Source organism: Pholis gunnellus (assembly GCF_910591455.1).
Source record: "Pholis gunnellus genome assembly, chromosome: 18".
NCBI lineage: Eukaryota > Metazoa > Chordata > Actinopteri > Perciformes > Pholidae > Pholis > Pholis gunnellus.
In genome coordinates, this window is record NC_136545.1 from 13,046,454 (window position 1) to 13,068,008 (window position 21,555).

The 21,555-nt window shown below is 41.9% G+C and overlaps 1 protein-coding gene across 3 annotated transcripts in view; it reads right to left on the reverse strand.

The window, feature by feature from the left end:
• Window positions 1–13,524, reverse strand: part of LOC306710296 (mediator of RNA polymerase II transcription subunit 13-like) — a 70,295-nt gene extending 56,771 nt beyond the window's left edge. For all 3 annotated transcript variants that reach the window (XM_079178737.1, XM_079178738.1, XM_079178736.1), the window contains exon 1: window positions 13,009–13,524. In XM_079178737.1, the coding sequence (XP_079034863.1) occupies window positions 13,009–13,080 (72 nt within the window). In that variant the 5' untranslated portion in view covers window positions 13,081–13,524. The remainder of the gene's footprint in view (window positions 1–13,008) is intronic.
• Window positions 13,525–21,555: the final 8,031 nt, after the last annotated feature.

Here is a 21,555-nt window from a genome sequence, read left to right on the forward strand (position 1 = left end):
TGGGAGGCTGCACACGGGCACATTGATGCTTTCAGCTAAACGCTAACATGAATGACAATGCTGCCGTTTAGCAGGTGTAATGTTTACAATGCTTACCATCTGAGTGCAACATGTTAGCCAATTAACACTAACTTAACACATTGTACAGCTAAGGTTGATGGGAATGTCATTGATTTTGCAGGTCATAAACATCAGGATTTTGGACAAATTGAAATGTTGACCAGATGATGCCCCCTATTAAGAGATCATCCATCCAATAACGCCACCGATGTGGAAGAGAAAAAGTCAGGGCATCAACAAAGTCAGTAAGGTGCATCTTCTGGGGACCGTAAATGTCGGTACACAATTTTACAGCAATCAAAGTTATTTCAGTCTTGGACCAAAGACTGATCAAGCAACCTACCGACATCACCATCCTTTATGTAGCCATGCCGCGAGCGAAATTCATTCAATTACTTTTCCTCTTTCTCCCTCATTGAAAAATCCAGAATCTATAAATACCGTACGGAAATATTTTAGCTTGAAAGTATTCAACTGCTTGACTATTATGTCTCCTACTTCTTCAATGAAAAGTCAATTCATAGTGTGTGTGTGTGTGTGTGTGTGCACTGCTGCATCACACGTATGTTACATACCAAATCAATATCAAACTAACTGTAATGTCAGAGATGTAAGGTGAGCACAGAGAAACTGATATCAGCCTATGCATATGAAGGTCAAACATTCATATGCAGTAACAATAACCAAAACACATTTTTGAGTGGAGGATGGCTTGAAGGCAAAACCTGTTCACTCTCTGGTGCAAACATATGGCCTACAGGTCTATTATTCCTCCAATTACAAGTTGTATTTCCAGGCGACGTATTGTGATAAATGGCCACAGGCCGCACTATGTCTTTCAAACACAGGCGCTTTGTATTTGTTGGCCATGTGTAAACCACTAACCTAACACCCTGCTGAACTCCTGGGGAGGATTAGCTGTGGCACAGTTGCAGGAAGAGGAGCAGGGCTACAGTCACATGCTCCCATGCAGATCCAAACACATGCCTGCACACAAACACTAACACTGACACACACACACACCCAGCAGCTGTGATGATGCGCAGACCAGAAGTGCTCAAAGACACTGACGTGCATCAGGGGGCAGACAGATTTTTTTCCGGCTGATGTCCAGTTATTTGTCATTGATGACAGCTCAAATCTGCCTACATGCACCCACATGTATGGAGACTGTGGCGTCGCAGTAATACCAGTGTTCAAAAACAGCTAAATCTTACATTTGTATGAATAAATTATCACTTGTAAACACATGAGAGAAAGCAAGAAAAAAAATCTGTCAAGCATGTTGTTATCATCTCTGCAACTTTGGTGACAGTTCCTGTCCCGCAAATAAAAAGAACCTTTAATATTTGTTTTTAGTTCTTTCAATATTACTCATGAAAGAAACAGTGGGTGAATGTTGCTGAAGTGCTGCTTAGATTATTTAGATGTAATAAATTGAGTGTGCAAGTGTCTGCCAATCGGACGATAAATTACACCAAGCACTTGCCTTATAAGCGGTGTTTTAGGTAAATGCAGCGATATTGTAATAGCATAGTGGAGAGGGTTAGACAACTAAAAAAAAAAATATTTTTGTGTCACGAGCGGTGGTGATGTGCGTTTGGTGGGACAGTGACTACATGTACGTTGAGAACAAGCAGACAAAAAGGAGAGCGAATGTGTACCCAAAGCGGCAAATTCCTTACAATCCTTCAAAGCGTGAAAGAGCAAATCAGCGATTATCCTCGGCAGAGGTCTCCGTCTCTTTTAAAAACCATACCACGGGGGTAAAAAGGGGAAGAGGTCAAGGAAAAAAGAAGGTGGATTTTGTTTCACTGTCAATAAAGCCGGCACTTCTCCAAGCCCCTTGTACTGCTGGTTAGCTGGTTCAATTTCTGATTGAGTGCAGGACCGAAAACAAGAGCTTTTCCTCCCTTTGCTAAGACGGACCAAAGCTTTGACCTCACTCTCACCTCTATTATCTTTCTCGTCTCCACTCTCCCTCTCATCTCTCAGCACTCTCTCACTGTCACGGATGCCCATTGAATACACCCAGGAGTATCTCACACTCTCCCTCTTTACTTTGTGTTATTCCTCTCTTTATGTCAAGTAAACAAGAGAAAATATACAAACAGCCAACCTTATGTTTCCTGAATATCTTTGTGTTAGCACAGAGGAGGTAGACATGTGTGCTCCATTTGTAGTATTCTATTAAAAAAACAACCTTTTTTCCTCAGTTTCTGGCAGTAAAGCGGATTCTCTATTACTTTAGAAGCTTTTGTATTCTTTGAACATTGATTTCAAATGGGAACCTAAACTTAAAACCAGAGAGTTCACAATAATTTCCTGTATATAAAAGAGGGAATTTAGCCCCAGCTTGGAAAAAACATAATCTGTATCCCAACCAGAGGTCAGCCTCAGTGCACCAGACATGTGCTTGTAATCAAGAGGAAATATGGAAGTCGGAAGCTTTAATCTTTGGCACACATTGCTCAAAACAGAAAGCACTGGATAAACCATGTGACTTCGACCAAAAAGAGAATCAAATAGGTTAGTCACACTGCAGGTCTAAAAGACTGTACACTGCATATTGTTTAAAGCCAGGGAGCTTTACAATGCAAGAGGAAACCGACGCTACTTAGATAGCAACGAGGAAACGAGAGGAAAACACACTTGACATGCACTTTGCATGAATGCTCCTGCTAAATATTTTCTCTCCTCCTGTTCTTTGTCAAAAAAAAAAAAAAAACTTGTGGGACCTTTTGAGCGGACCTCTTAAACTTCCCAACATGCAGCTGAATGTATGTTTGTGTTGGACTTTTCTCCACACAGACAAGGCTCAGCAGCTGCCTGTGACAGACAGGCATGTAATGACAGCACATCTAAACATGACTCTGTGCTTGGAGAGCGCTTCCTTTCACTTTCATGACAAATTACTTTTTGATAATACTTCCGTAAATACGTTAAGCTCACTAAAAGAGAAGTCACAAATAATGTTTACAGAAAACGCTAAGAAAAAAAGAAAACTGTATTTTAATCTCTTTTATGCAGATAGTTGAGCTTTATTCAGGACAATTTTCTTTCAGAATTGCAGCTGATGTGAACATTTTCATCTAAGTGGAGTCTAGTGCTATATCAAAGCTGACAGAGAGCGCATGAGAGCGTCATCTAGGAGAGATTCCGCTTCTTTAGGAATCTCACACCGGTGTAAGAGCCTCGCTGTATGATAGTCTGACAAAGGAGGCACTTTAGGCAATTGAGAGACAGCTTGTATCAGCAGTTTCACCTACTCCGTCACAAGTGAAACACTTATTCTGTCAGAGTGGCATGGCTTTCTCATCAACGTCAAATCAGTTTAGACGCTTGACAAGCTGCCAATATTTGGGGTGGGTTTTGTGAGAGCTGAGAGTCTTCCGATAAGACTCGTAGTCTTTATCAGACACATGCAACACTATCCATCTCTCTTTCGTTCAACGTCAAAGAACAGGCTATAATTGATTTATTTCCAACAGACACTGTGAGAGAATTGACCCAATACAACATATTTGAAGTTTCAGCAGAAACACTTTTGTATCCTTAAAATATTCATAAAATCAAACCAAGTTTTTGATACTATTTATGGTTTTGCATTTGTAAACAATGTATTAACATTCTGCATTTGCCTCTCTGAAGTGTTTTTTATTGTTAGTGCCGGTTAAAGCTAATATTGTGAAGCAGTCAGGAAATGAAATGGATTAGTGCTGATCACAAAAAAATACATTTAGAACACAAAACAACAGTAATTTTTGAAATTTTTTAACAACAGACTGTTCTGTTGTGTAGAAAATGCTTACATCATGATGGAAAATACAAGATATAGCCGGACTTCTCTATTAAAGCAAAAGGAGTTTGTTCGGCTGCACTGTAAACAGATACCACAGATTGCTCCTCTGTTATATTCCTGATAAAGTAGCTGCTCAAAGAGTTTTCTGTAGTACTAAACCACACCTGTTGTTCCCACGAGACACACCTCCAACCAGGACTGAAATATTAAGGATTTTAACAACTTCTCTTGAACGCATCACAGCTGGCAGGTTCAATGAAAAAGCAAGTGGGCAAAACACCTCTGAACAAAGACAATGAAGGTGGCTGTGCTGCTAAGTCAGCAGTGAGAAGTCACCAGTTAGAAGAGCCAGTGGCAGAAATCAGAACAGGCAACGACTCCCCCTTCATCAATTAACCCGCTGAAATCAAATTAACCCACAAGGAGTCGTGCTCCCCTCTGGCATTTTCCACCACAAATGAAGAGCGATGCACATTACCGCACTTGTCTGGGAGCGAAAGCAAACAAAAAGCACCAAACAGGTGTAGGAAGAAGGCCTCTGGGGCTGCGGACACTAAACAGATGCTGTTCCTCTGCCTTCTGCAGCCACCTCTTCCAAGTCCCTACAAAAACAAGGGACCGTCATTTGATCTGTGTTCTGCCGTAGCATCCAGCCCTGGGAGGTGAGCAAGCCAAGCGACCTAATTAGAGCAGCGCGAGTCCCCAGGGCTGAGTGACGGATAGACCTGCCAATCACGCCGCAGAAAGCCTCCGTCAAGCCACGACTTCTCACCTGACACAAAGGGAGGCGGGAGGCGACGCAAGACCAATGAGGACAGCGAGACATTGTGTACAGTGCACTGCAGCATCCGAAAGCGCTGACAAGATCCCCAGCCATTTGGCAAATAAAACAACACAAAGCTGCAGCGTCAGGCGGCTTTGAAAGCGTTTTGGGACAGGCTAAAGCAGTGGCCCTGCTTAGCCTAAATTATTAACGTGCAAATAAATAAACCAGTCTCTGCTTTACATGGTGTCTCTGGTGTAACTTAATCAAACCGAGAGCTAGAAATGAGCGAAAGACACAAAGACAGAAAAAAAAAACTGAGAATCATGAAGAAGGACCGAGAAGAAAAAAAAAAAAAAAGTAAAAACAGTTGCTAGGCAACATACAACATCTATAGGAATTCAGCAAGGTATTCAATTTTAGAGATTTCTGTCTCCAGGGTTACAGTGGAAATATAATACTTCAAGCACTTGTGTGGTTTACTTTACTCTAAAAATCACAAAGGAGCGTACTGAACTACTCAGGATGTTGCCTCTCCTGAGCACAACGACACCTCCGTTTGTTCCCGCGCAGCTGGAATTTACGAGCCCAAATTTGGCTGAAGATATCATCGAGCGCGTCATACATGCGTCAGGAAAGTCCTGGGATTACCAGAAGCAAAGATATGACCGTTGCCGTATAGGATTACTCACGGAGTTTCTTCAGTGAGAGAATGAGAGAATTCAATGCAGTAATTGCACAATTAGCACTGCATGGAGGCTTCTGAAATGCCTACAAGTAGTTAATAGTCTGATTGTTCCTGAAATTGGGCAAATGGAGCATAAGCGGTATGAAAAAAAATATCTAATTTGGCTTGTAATTTCTTGCATTGATTTTTTCCACAGGGATGCCATTTCAGATAAAATGACAGCCCTGCACACATCAGCATGACTTCTTCTGGTTTCATTACACACCAGAGAAACAAAATATGAAAGGAGAAAAACTGGAAAGCAGTGTCTGCCTGTGAGTGTGTGTGTGTGTGTGTGTGTGTGTGTGTGTGTGTGTGTGTGTGTGTGTGGACGTCGGCAAGCCATTACCTTCAGCGAAGGTCACACCTGAACAGGTTTCAACCTGCAACTCACCGAGCTGCTGTCTGTAATCTGTTTGCTTACTATGTGGGAGTGGAAGCCAATCAGAGCTTGAACACTAAAAGTCCACTGCACTTCTGCTAACGTGTTCAGCACATACATTATGTAATGCAACTCAAGTCCTCCTCTCCCGCCTATTCACTCTTTACAACAGATGCAATGCTCCCATGGCATGTTCATACCTCTGCCGCCACCACCACCACCACCCTGCCTAAACACTCAGTCACGCCTGCTAAATACTCTCCATCAAACCCTTTGTGTCTCACTTCGATACTGCAAAAAGTCCATTTATTCCATGAGGCAAGCCAGGACTGAAATTGAGCTGTACAAATTTACATTAGCATCTGAAAAATCATGGGTGTCTGCCTAATTCAAGATGAGAGAGAGAGAGAGAGAGAGAGAGAGAGAGAGAGAGAGAGAGAGAGAGAGAGCGCCGTTTGGCAGGACGGGGAGAATCAATGCGCCACAAACGGCTGTGAATCAACAGTCTACACATAATGTGTTTGTTCTCATCAAGTACCGGTCTGATTGGTCGCAGATAATCTCTCAATGGAACATGAACACATGATAATTAGAATTTGCAACAGCACAGCAGCCAACATTAATGTTTTCTCTCTCCCTTGTTTTTGCAGCTCTAAAAAGACCCCCTTTAACCAAAGTGTGCTTTAACTGCAATTGAATCCCAGCCAACCATGTTATTGGCAAAGCTGTCTGGCTTGCAGAAAATATTTGCCCAGCTACAAGCAGGTCAGTATCTACCTTTAAAGAAATTCTCTTTGTCAAGGTGTCTGCAGTCAGCTGAAGAGATTGCAAACAGACCATGTGATGGCACAGAGAGCAGCAGCAGCAGCAGCAGCAGCATCGAACACGAGCTTTATCCGTTTCTGGAATTTATTTAGCAATCAGACAACAGGCATCAAGGTCATATCAGAGGCAGCGTAGCTGCAGCAACATACGTCCAAAATGTAACAGTTTGAAGAAAAGTGCTGTTAATCCATTGGGAGGAAAGACCAGCATTTAGGAGATGAAGTGTGTCTCGCTGCATGAGACAGAACAACTATATTCAGCAGTGGTGAAACATATATTACTAAAGTATTTAAGAACAATTCTGATGTACTAAACAATATTTATTCAATTTTATGCTGCTTTAATACCTTAATAGGAACATTGTATAACTAATATCGCTACTGATATAGTAGTAGTAGTAGTAATACAGTCATAATCTGGTTTTATGAGTTCATTCATTTTCCTGAGTCAAGTGTAATTTCTTTTTTTTTTATTGAAAGAGCAGCGATCTCTCTTATTCTGACTTCTACAGAAAACTGGTTTAAATGACTCTCAATAACTAATACAGGTTTCCTTTTAAGATGGCTTTTCTTTGCAGCACAAAACATATAAATAATCATCACCCTTTACCTCGACCTGCTACAGCAATAAAATGCAGCTCACAAGTGAATGCACAGGTATCATATATGAAGGGACAATTCTGAATAATGAGTGCTTTCATTTTTTTATACCAAAGTACATTTTGGTGATAATACTTATTCAGGTTTTTTGGGTGGAGGACTTTAACTTGTGATGAAGTATCTGTACCATGTGGTGTTGTTACTTTTACTTGTTTTAAAAAGGAGCTACTTCTTCCACCACAGAAATTCAGCATTAAAATAAAAAAAACACAGTAGCAGCAACACTGTGACAAGGATGTGTTTAAAATCTCTGTATCTAGCAGCCTATCGGTCCATATGCCAGCTAAATAGCTGACTTTCCAGCAATCACGAGCACTTGGTGGCACCAGCTACCAACCATTCCTACCAATCCTCCTTTCCCACTCAGCCTTCTGTCGCCCTGCACACATGCAGGAGCACCAGCGGGCGCTAAGAATAGATCACAGCTGGCACTGCAGGGCTTACATATTTTACACTCAAGCCACCGTGCTCCAAAATACTCCTGCCCATCCCGTCCCATTTCCAGCTCCGGGACCAGCGGTGGTTCCCTCCCTCCCTGTCCTGCCTTTGAACCGTTCTTCACCTCTGCGGCGGAGCCCTGACAAGCCTACTGCTAAGATAAGACCCATGACTACACTCTGGAAGAATTTAATAAGAAAAGAGATGTGTGGTGAAAACAGAGACACAAGTGAGCAATCCTTGCTCACAAATCATTCTCTTATGGCAGCAAACTATTTGAGGAGCCCGTGTGTGTGTGTGTCTGTGTCTGAAATACAGAATGCCATGTTCACACAGGTGGGCCACTGCCGGGTTGAGTCCTGTTGCGATGACAAGGGATTCCCACAGCAGCGACAGGGGAAGATTAGTGGGCGGCACCACAAACGGTCTCAAGGTGAAGCCAGTGCGAGCTGTCAAAATTGAAAGCGAGCGGCGCCAAAAGCACTGGTTGGGCGTAGGGGGGGTGGACCGTTGAGTGAGAAGCAACCAGATGGAGCTGCTCCATAGGGCACGCAGCAGAAGATAGGGGGGTGATGCTTTGGAAACCTGGACCGATCCTCTCCTTGTGTAAGAGGACACTGGCACGGCTTAGATATCTCAATATGAACTGCACAGACGGTTGCTTCTGTAAAAATACTCTATGTAAGAATATACATTTTTACTGTGTGAACAGATTGTAAAGAAACTTAAGAAAACCTTCCCTGACTTCTGCTTCTGCTGATGTTTATGCGCGCGCATTTCTTCAGTTGCCCTACAGCGCCAACAGTGTGTCTTGAGAGGATAATGTCAGCTAATTCATCCACCCATCCGGGGCTGATCCGGCTGCTAACATTACAAAACAACTAATGCCAGATCTGTGTAGCGTAGCTAAGCTACAGCTAGCTGGCTAGCAGCAACCTACCTCATATCATAGAGCATGTAGTCCAAATACAATTTAGGAACATTACAGATATGTATGTCACGTCACTGTTTTGTGGCATTTTAGCCTTTATTATTATTTTAATAATAGAAAATTCCCCCCCAAAATGGCAATTGTTGACAATAACAAAAATATAGAATATCGTCTGCCTTATCTTTTCAATATAGATGATGCTAATTGCAGACCATTTGTATTGAAAAGAAATCCCGACACAAGTGCTTGTGTTTAGTAGCCTGAGATAGTGGATAGAAAAAAATCGAATCATGATATTTGGGCGAATACACAATAACATATAAGAATATTTTAAAATGGTCTATTATAAGTGTTCTATTATGGTATTTTGACATTTCACAGTTAAAGAATAAACTCAACTGGGGAAAAGGAAATGTCATGGCAACAAGGTTTCTAAATTACAGTGTGTCACATTTCTGTTTTGCAGAGTCTTCTTACTTTTACAACATTTGCTGCCCTGAAATCAATATATTGGCAATATAGCCAATACATCAGCCAGAATTACATGTAGCTTAGCATTGATTTAGCGGGCAGGGTCTCTGTTAAAATTCATTTGAGAACTTTGGCTTCTTTCGTCGTGATTTCTCAAAGTAAGATGTTAAAAATAACATTGTTTTTGGTATCCCAACCAACACTCAGTAATCAGCAAAAACAATACCCAGCCCTGTATAATCTCCAACTTGATTCGACTCTATGGCCGAGCAAATGATGACCCACACTTCATCCAACCACCGCCTCTTTCTCATCCCTAAGCATCCCTGCAATACCCACCACCATTAATAACGAGGATATGCAAACAGCCTATATCAAAAAGGCACCGTCCCTGATTACCTGCCTCTTCTTACAAGGCACGGCCACTCACCTGCCATAAATCAAGACACTGCCGTTATTGCTATTCTCCCTGCCTCATCTCTTAGCACTCTATTTCCATAACAGACGGCAGCGTCATTATTATACATGCAAGATCTCTATTGGAATACAGTTTGGCTAATGAGCACCTCTTAGTTGATCACATTAGACCTCCACTTGAGGACACTTAATTACCAGCGTTGAGGGGACTGAGCATATCCTTTGATTAAGGGTGCTGCATTCTACCTATGTTTGTACAAGGACTGCGTCCTTGGGATATAGGATGCATCCCAAATAAAGGAGATGAAACGCGCAAGTGTGGGTGGAAGATTTAGCGTGTGCATGTGTGTTGCATTTGCGATACATACGCTTGTGTGTGCATGTGGGTGTTTATTTTTTTCCGTGTTGGTGAATGTATCTATGTGTGTGTGTGTGTGTGTGTATGCGTCTGTGTGTGCATAATGTGATGGGTGTTTGAAGTTTGTCTCCCGAGTCTGGATGGTTTACAGTGTTTACACACACACACACACACACACACACACACTGAGGCTTCCTGCGTCGTGAGGCTCTCGACTGTCTCCTTGCATTTCATATTCAGGCTGGGGCTCTGGCTGGTGTCGGCGTCATAAGAACTGGCCCAGTCCACAGAAAGATGACTGTTTTCTCTCGCTCTCTCTCTCTCATTACGTTCCTCCCTCTTTAATTTTCTCTCTGGCTCTGTCTCACTCTCACCGTTTCTCTCACAAATAGGCTGAGGCTAGCAGTCAGGAAATGCACATCAGTCATAATACTTTCCTAAAATGAAAACAGATTCGGCTGCAGTCTCACTCACTCCTTTGCCTGAAAACATTCCTTCGTTTCTCCTCCCGTCCTCCACCCTTCCCTCCTCCGTTCGCCACTTCAACTTAGCACACTAGGATCTTTCCCCCCCCCCCCCCCCCACACTTACAAGGGTCTCGTTTGCTTTCTGTCACAGATGGATGATCACCAGCAACACAAGACAGTTGTTTTGTGGGTTGCGTGATGGCAGCGATCTCAAGTATGTGACACCGGTCTCACAGAGCGCATGACAGTAATCTGCTGTGCCTCCATAAAGTCCCACAGTATGGGCACTTATGCTTTCTAAAAAGGTACTTTTTATTGATGCGGGTTGAAACAGCAGCCGGTAAATGTGTGTGGGGGACGAGGTTAGTGCATGTTGGTTTAACATGCTGTCAGACCAGAGCGGTCACCGGCTGGCCATGAGGCCTTTATGTAAGAAGATAGACAACCTGACCTGGAGGAAAAGGTTGCTAAATATCTCACATTAGAAGTCGTATTCTTCATTTTCTGAAACTCTAAATGTCCAAGTCATGCTTGCAACTGATGAATATTAGCATTAGCGTTATCTTTTTCTTTTACCTATTAATTCCTTTTTTTTTTTATAAAATGTCAAAGATGTCAAAGATGACATCCTCAAATCTCTGAAACAAAACCGCAAAAGATTTTCCATTTTCAATGATTACAGAGAAAAGCATGAAATGTTTTGCATGTTTCATTGACTAAAAAGCTCCAATTATTAATAGATTATCAAAATTGTTGTCGGACAATTTTCTGTTGAACAACTAATCAATTAATCAACTGATTGTTTGTGCACTAAACCAAGTAATAAGGGAACAAATGCATGCAGAAAATACTAACTGAGCAATTGGTCATATAAAACACATATTTTTCCAAGTCGTCTTTCGCTGGATCAATACTCACACCTGATTCCAGTGATAGAAACAGCACTTTAGCCTCCACTTCTTAACCTCTTCATGTACAAAATGTCTCGTTTTCAACATCAGGATGCAATCTGCATCCCTCTGTCTGTCTCCCCTCTCTCTTTGTCTCGGTCATATCCTCTAACCAGGACACCCGGTATGTCATTAGTGTTTTGTTCAGTCTTGGACTTCCCTGTAGGAGCCCTGCCAGTGAGCAACCGCTGTGGCACTAGCCAGTCATAAATATTCTCAACAAGCCAGCTGATGGATGGTCTCTTTCTCCCTCAGTTTGAAAGGGATGTTCACGGGGCCAGCACGACGGCCAACAACGCCACGGCGAGAGTGAATGAAAGCTTGTTCCATGAGGGAATAACCTCGACTGAGACATTGACAGAGATGTTTTCAACTGTAACATGTCAGACTGGGGGGGGGGGAATTTAAGACGCCTGACACTGGAGCGCCGTTCCATTTATTTCAACACCAGTGAACAGAAATTCAGAGGAGATGCTTTTGAATAGCTCAAGATAATATTTACAATCCATCGCTCACTGCTTTCAGGCAGAAAAGCTGCTAAAATACGTGCCAGTGCGTTGTTTGAAAGTGATTTCTGCAAGCTGTGTGATAACTACAAAGTTTCTTTCTCTTCCCTTATGCACCAAAACATCCAAATCCATACCATGAGACAGGCGTTCCTGTAGCTTTGGTGTAACCTGTGTAGTGCAACAGGGGTCGGCCGCTGTAGCTGGTGGACAACCTGCACGATCACCTAAAAAGCCCCGAGGACCCCTATGTTGTTGTGGTTCTCAGCAGCCTGAGCCTGTCTACCGCATGCCTTTCCACTCGGCTGCCTGCTGTAGTAGGACAGTTAACTCGCTGATTGCAGGATGAAAACTGTGAAAACACACTGTTCAATCTCCTCCGCCCTCAAAACCAGTGACTACCACGAAAATGATGCTGCCCGTGGAGTCTAACGAAACACCTTTTTTTTCAGATAAACTGAGTGTGAAAGTGTTGTTTCCGCTGTGTGCTTGATACATGCCGCTGTCAGTCAAAATCTGATTAACCTTCCTTTTCTCCGGGAGACGTTATTATTGCATCGGTTTGGATCTGAAAATGTTGCTTTTGTGTGCTACTCAGTTGACATTCACACAAAATGATCCATAATCTTCCCATTAAAACCTGGTGAGATAATTTTGTAGATCAGCACATTAATCTATTATTCGGAAACCCCTCTTCTTCTTCTATTTTTTTTATTCTCTGGCTTTAGAAATATTTAAGAGAGGTACCAGTCCCTATTCTTTCCAAGTAAGTTGCTTGGCAATGCAACAGAGTTCCAGCTAAATTGACAGTGGAATGATTATTTAAAAAGGGAGTGAGGATAAGGGCCAGAGCACACTGTGCTCTAGATGGAGAGAAATGAGTGTTAAATCTATTGTTTATCTGCTAAACCCACGCCAAAAACAAGTGGTCCGTTTGTTTTGGTAGCATTTCAACATTGCATTTACGAGACACGTTTTGAATCATGATAATAGTGTTATTGTTTGTAACCGGGAGACGTCTCGTTCTAAACAGGCTCAGGGGTAAGACGTGGTGCATTTTCTCGGACCATTAACCCGTGTTAATGATTACCTCATAACAACACCAGCTATTGGTTCGCCTTTGCACAGCAGACACACACACGCACACACGCGCACACACACACACTTGCGCGTGCCTCCCGCGGTCCTGCGACTTGTCAATCACAACTGGCTCGCGTGTCTGTGACAAGCATGCTTTATGGGTGTACCGTACCAGAGAGAAGATGTTGGAGTGGCAGTCCTCAAGGCTTGCCCCGTTAGCCACCCAATTCGCTGTTGTAGTCATAATCGTCCGCCGTTGGGGTCGTCAGCGCTGGGCATGTCGAAATCCTACATCGGTATATAAAACACCGAGCAGGGCTGACAAATCGGTTCCCGTGCGAGTCCGCCAAAACAAGCAGGCGTATAACCTCACAAGAGGTCCAGATAATGGACTCGGGATGGTCGGGCAGAGGAATGGGCGTATTCAAAAAGAGAAGTGCAGAACGCGTCCACGAAAGCCCCCAGCGGATATAATGTTGTAATGTAAATCCAAGCGTGTGCGGGGATCAAAACATTGTTACAAACCAGGTCAGGCGGTTCCAAACGTGATCATTGTCAAAGGCGGGGAGCACAGCAATGTATCCATCTCAATCCACGCACCGAGGGCGATCAGCCTGTTTCCATATCAGTCTTTCCGCTGATAGTTTCAGCATTAAATGAGCATAATCCATGAGGAAACGAGTCCTTTTCCTCCGCCCCCCCCCCTACCCCAAAGAAAAATGCGAAATTAGGAGTCAAAACTTCTTTAAAAAATAATATCACACGTTCGCAGCTGTGCACAAAGCGATCCGGCGAACTTAAAAGCCGAGACGTTACATGCAGGATATCTGATTCCTGTCTTGCTCCGCACGCTGATGCACCACTTGTGATAGTTTTCGAGAATTGCATGAGCTATTTATAGCCTTCTTTCTTACCACAACCGTTCCTCTCACAATGTAACCCAGTCCGCCTCACGCAAACAGGCGCTGCGAGCTGGAATGTTTGAATCCCTCTGTTGCTCTTCAATTAAAACGGACCTCAGACGAGGTGGTCGCTGGAGGAAAAGAGAAAAGAAAAAGAAAAAGCCCCCGGTGCTCCTCCGTGGCAGGGCGGACAAAGTCGAGCGGGCTCCCAGTAACCTCGAATCATGAGTCAAAGCGTTCAGACAAGAAAAAACTATTCTTACACTCCACCGCCAGGAAAACGACAAGCAGGCTTCTGTAGACCCGAGCTTTGAAAAAAAAATCCTTCCTTCCTTTCAGTTTTATATCATTACGAAACGTCCTCTCGCGGCCACAACAGCCTCAATCTTGCACACACACACAAAAAAATCGTTTTTTAAATGCACAGTTCAAGCAAAAGTGACAGTCCTTGTCTGGCGCCGATCATTGCCATAAAGAATATGTTGCACGCTGCAGATCTCTCTATAAACCACCGCGACATCCTCCCTCCTTTCTCGAGAAACGATTTGATGATGATTGAATTAAATCCTCCGACGTGTGCACGGTTTCCCCTCAGCGGCGACTCCTTTGCCCCGTGGTTTATCTCTCGGAGCGTGTTATTATATTGGTAAATAAGTGAGCGTGTAACCCGAGTGTGTCATCCTCACCCTCGGTGTCTGTTTGCTTTGCGCGAAGCGCCGCTGTAGCAGTTTTTCGCGCACGATTGTCCAGCCCACCGAGCATTGTAATGTAATGGCGGTCGGAAGCGTACTACAGAGACTCGCCTTCCCATTTGGCCAAGTTTGTGCTCACGTGATCAAAGTCTGGGATTACAGTACTGTTTAGTATATCTTTGATATGAGACTGGATATCTGCCTGTCGCGCGAGCGCTGACAGTCAGCACCTCCTTTTTTTTATTGAGACACGCTTTGTTGTTAGACGAACCATTGCTGTTTCTGTTCGTCTGTCTGTTCAGGATGATTATTTTATGTGATGTTTTTTTTTTTTTTTTACATCGCTGTATGGTGTCTCTTTGTGATGCATTGGTTACATAATGTAACTGTGTTCACAGAGGATGTGACAGGATAGAGGTCAGAATGACTCTTTCATAAGAGGCTTCTATGCAATTCTCCACACCATATCATTTTATTAAGCTATTTAAAGAAATATCACAGATAATGAATCCATACATAGGAATACTATTTTAAATAAAGCATTGATTTTCCGGCGAGTTATCCAAACTATCCATGAATCTAGGTTGTATTCATATAGATTTTAGAGACACTGCGGTCATGATGAGGTGAAGTCCCCCCACCCACCCCGACCCCCAAGTCCCCAAAAACACAATCTCTGATTTTGTATGAAATCATTTGTTTTGTTGATGTAATTTTTGTTGGGTTAGCGTCTCGTTGTTGTTTTTTTTAAAGGTGCACTAATCCGCATTTTCTTTCCAAATGTGTGATGTGAAAGGTATCACTCATGATGAAACCACAGATAATTATAACCATGAGCTACAGATATTCTCAGCTCTACGCAGCGTTTAAGTGTTTTTCAGCTCTTTGTTTTAGTTTTGCGACCCCGCAGCTGTAATTTAGTCTCACAACCGCGTTTTGGGCCTCAGCAGGCAGCTGTTTTCAGCTAAAAACTCTAAAATCCAAACAGCCAGACATTTTTCTCATGAGTTGGCAGAGACCAAAAACAGAGCTCAAAGGAGACTGAATATTGGACTTAAATTCATCAGGTGACCATAAACATGACACCAAAGGAACACTAATGTTGCTCCGTGTCTGCTGTGTGTATGCTGTGTGCTAACATAATTGCCATATAAACATTAATAGGTGAACATATTACATAACACAGGTTCAAATGGAGCAGGTTGTTCAAGGAAAATTCCTCAACATGCACCCAACTGAAATCTAACTCAATGTGAACTTTGTCTCTACTTTTCCTGTAAATATCGCCCGATTACAGAGACCTTATTTCTTTACTCATTTTGTTGGTTTAAAGTTGACCAAATTGAAATGCACTAAAAATACTGGAGACTTGACCATAGCGTCCTCGTTGGAAACTAGGGTGCTGATTATATCCTAACTTCCTACCATCCATTGTTATATTTACGTATTGTTGGAGGTTTTGTTTACACTCTAAAAGCTTCAGTGGTTCTTTCTGTTCTCCAAGATTGCAGGTGGTGCCCTTTGAGGATGAAGAACAAAAGATTATTATGAATGCAGCCCCAGTTTCCTGAGGTAGACAGAGGAGGCCATCCAGGAGTCAGTGCATCAAACATTTGTGTTGTTATCAATCATTTATTTTATCATAAATATGCGCTATATGCTTGGATTTTCTTTATGTTTGGACTAAAAATGTAACCAGATTTGCCGGTTGCTGGTTTTATTCGACCTATAAGTGAATGTTTTCCTGAACTCTGGAGACGGCTTTATCTCAGATATCATTTTAGTCATGAATAAACAAGAACATGAATAGTCCAATTGCTAAAAAACATCAGCACACGAGGTCTTTAACACATTAGTTTATTCAGTCAATAAGCTTTTATTTTTCCTAAATCACACTGTCCCTCAAAGAAAACACATCGCATTGAATTGAATGGACCTTTTGCATTGCAGTCATAAAAGTGCAATGCTTTTTTAAATGCCTAAATTACCTAACCCTGTATCCCTTTATCAGGCTCTTGTCCCAGGGATTTATTTTGCATGTCACTGTGACTGTATGAAGACTCAGCTGAGACCATGTTTAAATAACTTATAAACAGTTACACAAGAAGTTTCGTTTCCCTGCCAGGTTTTCCTCTAAGCCTTGGCATTTGACTTAACCACTATTATTTAATCACAAGATCCACTTTAATCAGGTAAATACATAACACAGGATTTGTGTTTCTATGTTGCAGCATTGGGAGTTTCACATTTTCTCAGAGAGACATTTGAACATCAACCCACCATCATGTGTATAAATGACTGCATAGTGGCACTAGTTTGATTTCTGCTTCATAATTTATAGCCAGTCGGGCTGAATTTCTACATGGAAGAGATGTTACCTCTAAGTGTAAATCTAAGAGAGCTATTTATAGACAGCTGTGGATGCTTTTTGCTGCCATACATCTCTGGAAAACATCACCATACTGATGTATAAAAGCCATTATGATATAAGCACAATTCTGTCAATAATCACTTCATACAGCTTTAATATGGGAGGAAGCAGCTTGCAGGTACATATTGCCACAGAGGGGGAGCCTTTAGTCCACTGATTCCTCTTATATCTGAAAAGGGGAGGAAGATATGAATCAGATGGATGAGCGAGGGCTTAGCCTGGCAGTTATTGATCCCGTTGCTCCAGGAATGATCCAGAAGTCATTTGGAGACTTTCTTTCCCCCCTTTTGTTCAATACATTCTTCAAAGGCTTTGAAAAGACTGGCACACACGGTTTGGCACACTTGGTGTGGAGCTGATAGGATGAGATGCTATCAGTTTGAAAAAATCTATTTCACTACGCCACATATTTCCCCTCATCAGGCCCCCGCTGACTTGATCTTTGTGAGAGGAGAAAAGATGCATTACTGTTCTGATTAGAGATAATGTGTTTGTCTAGACAATGTGTTTAGTCTTGTTCGGGATGGAGTGGATGATTATTTGTGTGTGTGTGTGTGTGTGTGTTTAATGTGTGTGACTCTGTTAAAGAATGTGTGGCTATTTCATTTAGTCTCCCGTCATGTAAACGGACAAGGTGCAGTAAACTATGAACATACACTCACATGAATATATGCAAACCTACTGTATATTCAAGTCTTTATGCAACACATAAAATGTTATTTACGGGTTTAATAGTTCACCTTTAAATGTTTCGTCCCGTTAACATTTTGTTTCGTCTTTTTGTCCATTAAAACACGTGTCAATTGATGAATAAACCTATAAATCAGAATTGAAACTGCAGCCTAATATAAGTGACAAAAAAATGAACTCTCTAAAGATGTTATGCCAGTTTATTAGAGGCTCTGAACACTTTATTACAAATCTTAAATATCTATAATATCAAATACTCGTGATTAAAGTTTGGAAAACATTGTAATCTGCTTAATCAGGAGCCATGCGTTTACTAGGTGGAGATTTGCACAACATTGCTAGTAGAGCCAAGAGTGAAAGACACATCAGACCTGTCTCCTAATTGAAATGCAGCATTATGCAAATGTAAACTGGGGAGATATTACAGTGCAAGCCACAAAATAACATTGGTTAGGTTAGCATAATTAGATATGTAATGCTATTAACTTCGTCACACATATTTCTCCATTTAAATGAAGTAATACCTATTTACAAAGGATTGGTAGTTAAGTTGAAAAATAAATGAATTTGTGTTACAGTCTGTGATGATACAGTGACTTCCAGTTTACACAGTTGTTTGCTTTTTGGGGGCAAGGCTACAGATGTCCTTACTTTATTAATAAAACACTAGTCTAAAACTAGCTAGTAGCTGCTATGAACTTACACACACACCTAGTCATGAATTCATGAATAGCTGGTGGAAATCAATTAGGACTATCTGCATGTCTATGACCAGATTTGATTGACAGCACACCACAACTGTTGAAATCTTGATTCAAATGTTGATCCTGATTGGTGCATGACTATGTGTGTCACAGAGCCCCGCCCACTTGAAACTGGTGTAAAGAGAACAGAAGAAAAAAAAAATCTTTAATGGGAAATAACCCAAATCTGTCAGAAAAATGTGTCCTTGAAGGTTCCCATTGTTTTTCTAGTAAGAGGTTGAGGAAATAAAATGTTCATGGCCTTTCATACATTACAAATAGGTCGCGGCGACAAACGCATGCTTCTACATGTTTTTCTGCATGTGTTGCATACAGCTAACTGTTGGAGCGCTCATTATTAATGTAGAACGAGCAAATTGCAAGGGATAATGCTTATATGGACATGGAAGGGTATTTATCGTTCATACCCAGAGAGGATTGTGTTTTTTTTTTTATGAACAAGCAGTAGCCTCGCAGTATCTTCATTAGTGATTGATGGATCACCGTGTGCTAAGTTAACACACACCTAGCAGCAAATTCTCTCCATAAAATCAGATGAGAGTTTCTCCTCTCTCCGCGGCTCCAATACCTCTCTGGCATTTCCTGGAGCGCAGAGAGTCTGGCTGAGAAGAATAGATGGTGTGCATTATAATGAACATGGGCTGACACCGCCTCATCCATCATTCCACCCAGGAAAATTATAGCAGTGCCAGAGAGAGAGAGAGAGGGAGAGAGGGTGAGAGACTGTAAATCACAGGACGTCTATAGGTCTAACTCTACTTAGGCTGTCATACGCTCATTGTTGTGGTTTTCTAACTGTCCACTCCACTTCTGATTTTGCCCTCAGAAGGATACTGTCGAGCCGTTTGTCTGCCTGTCAGTTTACTGTATACCCACTGCAACTGTCCAAATACCTTAAATACACTTCTGTCTGTTTCAACTACTCAAATGCTTGATCTGTGTCTGTCTACCTTCTATTCCTGTAACTGAGTCTGCAACTACAGATTATTTTCATTATCGACAACAGTCCAAAACCAAACAGCAAATCCTTAAATTTAAGAAGCTGGAACCAGTGTTTGTTTGGCATTTTTAGCCATGCTAGAAAAATATCTAGTCGACTATTAGAATTCATTCTCCCCAGAGGATGAATCCTAATGACCTTGAGGAACCCCTCACTTGTCTTCTAGCGCCACCAGCAGGAGGAAAAGTTAGTTTGTATTGAAATATCTCAACCTATCCTTGATGGTTTGGCACAAGATTTTGCAGACGCATTCGTGGTCCTCAGAGGATGAATCCTACTGACTTTGGTGATCAGTCTCACTTTTCCTTCAGCGCCATCATGAGGTCGGCATTTTTGTTTTTATTCAGATATCTTGGATGTATTGCTGTAAAATGTGGTAGCCATGGTCTCCAGAGCATGAATTGTTATGTAATTATTGCAGGTCAACATTCCCCTTTGTCTAATGCTTTGTGACCAAATACCTGCTAAACCAGTGATGTTCCATCAGCCTAAGCTGTAATTTGTGTTCAGTGCTAATTAGCTAATGTTAGCATGCTAAGACGATGACATATTTTGATGTATTTATTGTGCCTGTCCTGTCTTGTGATGATAGATGTGTCCTCCCTCTATACTTTGCCACTAATGACAATAGCTACTGTCCGTCTGTCAGCAAAGGATGCACTCTATTGACCATGAGCCCCTCTCCCCTGTGAGCCCACTACACCAATTAAAATTCATCCTAATACTGGTTCCATCTCGCGTGATTTTATGCACATTTCTCAACGTGCCAAAGACTTGTCATAAGCACTGAGACACAATTGAAATACACTGAGCACTCTTGTACTTTTGAATTAGTCCAGTTGTATCAAAGGATACACTGGAGGTGACGTATGCGCACCTGTCTGTGTGTGTGTGTGTGTGTGTGTGTGTGTGTGTCTCTGCGTCTGCCTGTGTGTGCATGTTCATCTGTGATCTCGAATGATTCACTCAAGCACTGTGAAGACTGTTGTAATGGTGTTTCCGCAGCATATTGATTTCACGGTGAGCAGACGATGTCTTTGTAGGATTACTCGAGAGAAGGGAAATTAGATGTTATCTCACAACAACAGAAGATGGGGGGGGGGGGGGGGGGGGTCATATGGTTTGTTATCTGATTTTGAAATTATGTCAAGCTGTCAAACTACATACACAGATGATATGTGCGCTGCATATGTGTGCCTCCTCTTACGCTGCTGATGAGGATGACAACTGCAGAAATACTGCAACTAGTAAATCAAGTGCAAGAAAAAAAATATAGATTTTAATCTAAATTGCAAATGGCAGCTTACAGTTATGCAAGGTAGGAGATAGCCTGAAGGTTAGAGCAAGGCCTTTAATCCCCTGTTGCCCCAGTAAACCTCAGTGGCCACTATGGAAACCTGGTAGTATTGCATATTTCAACCTGCAAGTAGAAGAATGTAGTCCAAGCCTGCATGCTGCGCTTTCATGTAGAAATATTACCACAGATAGTGTGCTTTAAGTGACCAGCCAGCATTTCCACTTGGCTGCATCCTCTGATGCCACCTGAACAGAATTCAGTAGGAGCCTTCAAGCTCCTCATACATAATGTATTGCTGAAGGTCTGCTCAGTTTTCATGTTCACCTAATTCATTTCACAAAGAGAGAGAGAGGGAGATGGAGCTCTCTGTCAGCATACAGAGCACACAGCCTGTCTCACGCTGTACGCTGTCAAATCAGCAATCACCACTTCATCACTGACAGCTTCTTTGTGGAAACAAGCGCTGTCGTGTTGCTCTTTGTTTACCTTATTGAATCTTCATCGAGACAATACATATTGATCGGCATGAATCAGAATTAATCATGGAGTAACTCTGTTGATATAATGGTCCTGGTTACCTAAATCATCTTAAAGGTACCATACAGGTTTTTAAAATGATATTAGTTATATCTTTAATTTGATTTAACTTATTTCTGTCTTTTGTGCCGATTATTAGTTTGACCCTGTATTTTTAGCTGAAATATTGTATTTATCATCTTTTAACATGTTTCGATTAATTGTATGTTGCTTGCCTTTCATTTTTAAAGATACTATTTCGAAATAAATCACTAACTACAATACGAATAATGTCCTATAGTGCTAATTTCAACCCCCTCCAGTGTAAAGAACTTGATCAAATCCATGCTCTTTGTCTTCACGTTTCACAGACACAAACTGCTATTTATTAGTTTAATGTTCAGTGACACGGCTCTGGCCTTGCCCT